Genomic DNA, 6,657 nt, shown 5'->3' on the forward strand with positions numbered 1-6,657 from the left:
TAGCGAACCGATTCAAGAGTACTATCTTTGGCACGTATTCCAATTGCTCCACAGTCAAGTCGAACAGTGTATCACTATCGATCAGTATGAAAGCCATTTCTACACTGGCTGATACGTCTGGGTCACGCTAGTATAAATACCTCCCAACATCGACACATACGTTTTCTTTCATTTTTTACCTCAGCTACGATGCGGTTCGTGCGCCAATCACCTGCGATTAGAGTGACTAATGTAGACAAAAAGGCACAGTCTGAGAAAGAAGTACGCAAACATGGAAACATGCTACCGACCTCTATACATGGTATCATCTGTGGCCCATCGAATTGCGGCAAAACGAACATTCTGATTAGTTTGTTAGAAAGTCCGCACGGTGTTCGCTTCGAAGACGTATACGTGTACTCGAAATCATTGCAACAACCGAAATATCGATATCTAGAAAATATATTCTCGTCGATACACGAAATTGGTTATTTTACATTTTCGAATAATAGCGACGTCGTTCCATCAAGCGAGGCACTTCGGAATTCGATTTTATCTTTGACGACGTGGCATGCGATAAGCAAAATGCGGTAAGAGAATACCATGCAATGGGTAGGCACTCGGACGTTGACTGTTTCTATCTTTGTCAGACATATGCGAAGATACCGAAACATCTGATACGCGACAACGCGAACCTGCTGATCGTGTTCAAACAAGATGGTACAAATCTGAAGCATGTATACAACGATCATGTAAATACAGACATATCTTTTGACAATTTCTGCAAATTGTGTACCGCTTTCTGGCAAGAAAAATATGGATTTGTCGTGATTGACAAAGACAGTGCGTTATGGAATGGTCGCTATAGAAAAGGATTTAATGACTTTGCAATATCGTAACACGTCCAGTTATCTCCGATACGTTGAGAAAGCAGTGTTCCAACATGAGCAGTAACAGCGTTGAAGATCGTGAGAGGATAGCGAAACAGATTGCAACAACGAGCGATTTGATTTGCAGAAAGTATTGTGAATTGAAAACTGGTAAAATTGACAAAGAGATTGCGTTGGAAAAACACTTTAAACCTGTTACTGAACCACTGAAGACAATTGTCAGCAACACGTTAAGAAATTATGATCTACACAATAACACAGATATCGGAAGCGAACCATTATCCACTCCGAATATCAAGGAATCGGATAAAATACAATTAATTTTGTGGTTAAATTTCTCGAAACCGCCAAATATAAAAAAAATTGAGATTAAGCAGTTTACCCTAAATGAACCTGATAGCCTCTACACCGACCTCTACACCGATTAAGACAGTACCAACAACAACAACAACAACAACAACAACACGCTTAGCAAACGAAGATGATTTTGAAAGTTCAAACAGCTATTTCTCGACATCTGTTCGAAGCCAATTGCAAACGCCGGAAGGTCCACTGAGTCAAAAATACATCGCACCTGTATTACGCGGTGACGTAGACGTTGGTATGGATTTCGTGTACGGTGTTTATCTCACCAATGATGGACTGATGCTCGGTAACAAGCATGTTGACGTGGACAATGCGGATAACATAATTATCGATGGCATACGATATTCGGGGACACCCGGCCTTTATGAACTGATATTCAAGAAAACTCCGGATAACGACATTTACACTGAGGCTGATGAACGCAAATACAGGGACATACTACTGACAACGAGTGCGCATAAGCACAAGCACAATTTGTATGGTCAAACATTAGGCAACAGAGGATACAAGTACAAACATGTAAGCAAACCTTTATTGCAAGATAAAAAAGTTGAAAAAAGCATACCGTGTTCCATGAGATTAACCAAAAACAACATTGATTACGTTCACTAGAACGATCCCAACGAACTCGTAGATCGGCTTCGATTGCTCGAGGCTTCACGTCAAGCCAGTCACAATGCTCACGACAATGAGATGCTATCGATTATCGAGGAACTTCGCGAGGCAGAATTCATTATAAATTAAGCTGCACCTTGGCGATACAGTCAATCGTTATTAAAATATCAATCAACAAGTTTGGGTCATCGATTGGAAGAATGGAATCATACTATCATTGGAATGGAGTAGTCGGAAATTATGTACGCGACAACGCTCTTTGTGTTGTCGGCACCAATTATGACGCAAAGTCGCGCAGGATTCGATGGGTAGCATCGCCTGTAGAGGATGGCAATGCTATCAACAAGCTGTACTTGCATGAAAACATGGCAGTTATAAAAAGTCGACAAGACGTATTCGACAAAAAGATGATTATGTTTCAAAATTTCGTTCAGAGCTTGAAAGATGAGCTGAATAAATTAGAAAGAGATATTACCGAATTCCGAAATCTAATGCAGACACATCAATAGCTGGACATTGAGCGTATTTACCGACCGACATACTGATCAACAGAGCGGTCAACCGACCGATCAACCGACCGACATACCGGTCAACAGACCGGTCAACCGACCGACAGACCGGTCAACAGACTGGTCAACCGATCGATCGACCAACCAACCGTTGCGTTGAGCACTTATTTAATGTTTGATAAGACGTGTACGTCAAGTCTTTGCGTCAGTGTCGAGTCATACATGACTGCGAAGAGAACTCCTAGTACGGAGAAACGGCGTTTCGTGGAAGAATTGCATGCTCCGGTGAGAAGAAATTTTCCCCGAAGACGCGTCATAGTACATGGGTACGACGACTTATGGCAAGCGGACGTGGTCGAGATGCCACCTTACGCGCGGTATAACAGAGGTTTCCATTGCATACTCACTGTTATCGATGTGCTGAGTAAGCATGCATGGGCCACACCCCTCAAAACCGTGAGTGGAAATGAAGTTTCTACAGCGATCGGAAAGATAATCCGAAACAGTGGAAGGTATCCGAAAAATTTGCAAACCGACAAAGGAAAGGAATTTTACAACGCAAATGTGCAAAAACTTTTGTCAAAATACAACATAAATCATTATTCAACGTATTCAGTGATGAAAGCGTCAGTCGTCGAGCAGTTCAGTCATACACTCAAAAACGACACCTTTCGCCTTTTTCGTATCTTTTTTACCATCTACACGCAGTGCATACATTTTCGCTCTGAGTCCAACAAATTCTGTCATTATTGCCCCATTGTTTTCGTCTTTCATCAAACCGGGGACTTCTTTGTTTACAAGCGGTATATCGTAAACGTTCCCTACCGGATAATCGCTGGTGTCAAATCGATTAATATCGCGTTTTATAGTATCATAAATATTCTCGCACTCGATGTGGTAAATTAAACTATCCGTATCGGTGTACATAACTTTACATTTATCGTCATGTGTGGGTAACATGTAATCGTGATGGAATTCATACAAACAAACCTTAGATATATCTAGTCTACAAATACCCACATAGATTGGTTTGTTGAACTTCATCGCAAGCTTTCGCAGTTCGATGGCAACTAAGTTTTCCGAAAACACGCTACGACTGTGGAAATTTGGTTTGAAATAAGGGCTTCCGTTCCGTACCTCCCTTCCCATTTTGTTACTAATTTTACATCGACGTGATTGCGTACATTCTCCATACTTTTGCCAAATACCGCATTGTTCATCAATTTATACAAATTCTTTTCAAAATAGTTTGTAGCGAGAGTTCTAAACTTTGTATTTAATTCGATGTAATCGCGGAGCCAGGGTGATTGTGCGAATTGGAGGACGCGGTGTACCTTTGTAATACGAATTCCATGTCGCGTGCATTGCTCCAGGTTACGATAGTGGATAACGTAGCGCTGCTTATCGTATAGAGTTACAGCAGCTTGTCCTCTCTTTTGCCAGGTGGTTTGGCACGTGTGGGACAGAACGGCAGGTCCGCGTGAATGTCGTGCAAGCGTTGGGGATATTCTAGATCAACCTCTAGAATATAACCCGTAGGCGAATCGGCAGCAATCGAAGACACGTCAAAGTTTGCAACGTTGTCGACCCATCGAAATTCTGCATATGGCAGTGGTTGACACATTGCCCACCCATACAGATTATTCACATCAAAGTACATTAAGTACGACGATGCTGTCGATGGATCGTACGACTGCATGTACTTATTATTGGCTTTCGCGTATCTACCTGAACATTGACTTAATCCGCCGCGTATACCGCATTCGATAAACAGGACCATGTCGATATCTGTTAGTAATTCGAAATTAACTTTTTTATGCTTCTGCATGGCATCCCACGTAAAACCCGGCAGAGTGTAATAATACGCGGGATCGAGTCCGTAACTTGTTATACAGCTTTCACGAAAATTTTCAAAAATACCGACCAACAGCAAGACATCTGTTTTCAAATACAAATCCTATACTCGCCCAGCGTTTGAATGGAAAACCGTGTCCACACGTTCTCGGCGTGCGCGTACTCGCTCTCCGATACTGTATCACCCGTCAAGGAACTGTAAAATGATTCGCGCGATGGCAAATATGATTGTTCCAACTTTTCGGCACAGTCAATGTACTCGTATGGAAAAACACCCTTTCGCGTCATAATTCGAAATCTTCGGTAGACAAATTTTGAAACTCTGTTCGTAAAATTCTTAATTTGCTTTTATCTAAGAAAGACGCTAATTTATCGAGACTAGTACTCAAGAATTTGTATGAATCGATGAATCTCAATTGTATACAATTTCGCGACGGTCCATTTAGATCTTTGACACTTTTTGTGAACGAAATGTACTTTTCTTTTGTTATCGGCAATACACTGACGGCATCCTCGAAAGCTATAGTTATTTCTTCGATAATAAAATGCGAATCGTAATCGGACAAATTATAAAAAACTGTGGAAATGCAAAAAGAGTTTGTATAATTTAGATTACGATTGGAGTGCGCGGGACCTCTGTACCGACCGGTTAGATGGCAATGATCGCGAACCCTCGTATCGTTTTCTCCAAACGGTTTTTCGCAAATGTGACAATGCGTCGCGTTGCGAAATGCCTCCTGCTGTTCACTCGTTATATCATCCATTTGTATGTTATTTGATAAAATTAATTTAACAAAATGTGCCAAATTCTTTAATTCTTTGACGAACCAGGAAACACAATTCGCATCACGATGACATTGGTACACCGACAAGGATGAATCGTACGCGCATTGAACATAATATGCAATATTAAATACTTTATGATGTTGGTATGTGGATCTTGGTGCTTCTCGATCAGTTTTCTCCAGAATGCACTCGAGGTCGGCGTACACCACAAATCGCTCTTTTCGGATGTAGTTATCGAAACTGAGCCACTTGCTTTCATCATCTGGTAATACGATTGCGCATTCGTTCATCTTCTCGCAATCTACGGTGTGAGCTTCCAGCTTCTCACTCGAACTAAAGTAGTGCAAGCATCTGCAATAAAAAGACATAAATTTTTTTTCAAACATAACATATTTAGAAAAGGAAAAAGAATTATTATATACATACCTATTGCAAAAGTATTTTCGTATATGCTCAAGCACAACGTCTCTCGCAACCTGAAGAAAGTTACGCGGTTCGATGTAGTGCGAATTTAAAACAGCGCTGGTTAATACGCGGCTCTCGAACGCAGTGTCTATTTCACGCCGAAAGAGTCCAGTGCTTGAATGGCCGGCACCTTCGTACACGAAACGTCTGCGCAACGAATACTTTAGACTATCGAGACGCGCGATACGAGCGATCAACGATTGTTGAACGCCGATCGATAATCGAGGGCGTTTTGCTCGACTATGTTCTTCCAGCGACTCGAGGCACTCGTTGCATCGTTCTTCCCATGCGAGGTATTCTTTTTGCGAAGTCAATCGATCGGCCTGGTCCCACAATCGACTTTCCATTTCCAAGAGTTCTTCCATGGTTGCACTCACTTCTTCGCTGGGGGTCACTACAGAACGGTTTGAATGCAGTTCAATCTGCAGCACAATTTTTATACTCTAGGTCACGTGATTTTGTCACGTGATTTTGTTACATGATTTTGTCACATGATATGCTCCTACTATGATTTCGCTGCCTGCAGATTTTCATAATCCCCTCATATTCCATATCGCTGTTTTCGTATGTTTTCCAGAGAACGTATATATATATTTTTGGGAATTACACCACTGATGTATCAATTCATTAGAACGACTCCGCGATGATGAGGGTCTTATTACGTATAAAAAAAATTGGATCACGCGCTACGTAAAGATGTGTATGCTAAAAATAAATGTGGATAAGGAAGGGAAATGTGTGTGGGAAGGGAGATTTGCTGTTTCAGCATTTTTTTTTGTTCATGTAACAAAGAGTGGGGGGTGTTAAATAAAAATGTCTAAATGCGTTTTTTCAGTCATTGTTTGCAACATCGTTTTATCGCCTCGTATCGAAACATCAGCGATGTGGTTCAATGCTGAAATCGCTCGAGTAACGCGAGAGAATCTTCCGAACAAGGAGTTCAACCAACCATTAACAAAGAAATCGCGCACACAATAAGTTCTTTGACAACATATTGCAAAATATGCAGTCAAAATTCAATATCCTTTATAATTTTTATTTCTCTTGTCAGCGATAGCGATAATGTTCATTCGGAACGTAGAGTAACACGCGTGGTGCGTATACTGGGGAGGAGATATCCCCTGACGGATACATTCTACAAGTATCTCGACATCGGGGTTCGAATCGGTGGTTCCTGCGACGTAGAGTTGGCT

The 6,657-nt window shown here is 41.4% G+C and overlaps 1 protein-coding gene across 1 annotated transcript; it reads right to left on the reverse strand.

Annotated features, from left to right (window-relative positions):
- Nucleotides 1–2,986: 2,986 nt before the first annotated feature.
- On the reverse strand, nucleotides 2,987–6,033 carry LOC128892496 (uncharacterized). The gene is made up of 3 exons (XM_054152940.1): nucleotides 4,830–6,033; nucleotides 3,778–4,147; nucleotides 2,987–3,365 (listed from the first exon to the last, which is right to left on the reverse strand). Exons 1-3 carry the CDS (start codon nucleotides 5,827–5,829, stop codon nucleotides 2,987–2,989), a joined length of 1,749 nt encoding a protein of 582 aa, XP_054008915.1. The 5' UTR covers nucleotides 5,830–6,033.
- Nucleotides 6,034–6,657: the final 624 nt, after the last annotated feature.

Source organism: Hylaeus anthracinus, unplaced genomic scaffold, assembly GCF_026225885.1.
Source record: "Hylaeus anthracinus isolate JK02 unplaced genomic scaffold, UHH_iyHylAnth1.0_haploid 12002, whole genome shotgun sequence".
Taxonomy (NCBI): Eukaryota; Metazoa; Arthropoda; class Insecta; order Hymenoptera; family Colletidae; genus Hylaeus; species Hylaeus anthracinus.

Bases quoted from the DNA above. Each gene is read 5' to 3' on its own strand.
- LOC128892496 (XM_054152940.1), bottom strand. From the start codon at position 5,829: ATGGAAGAACTCTTGGAAATGGAAAGTCGATTGTGGGACCAGGCCGAT. The intron at 4,148-4,829 runs GTAATCTAAATT...AATTACTAACAG, and splicing joins AGGTCCCGCGCACTCCAATC to ATATCGACATGGTCCTGTTT. The intron at 3,366-3,777 runs GTAACTCTATAC...GGGTATTTGTAG, and splicing joins AAAAGAGAGGACAAGCTGCT to ACTAGATATATCTAAGGTTT.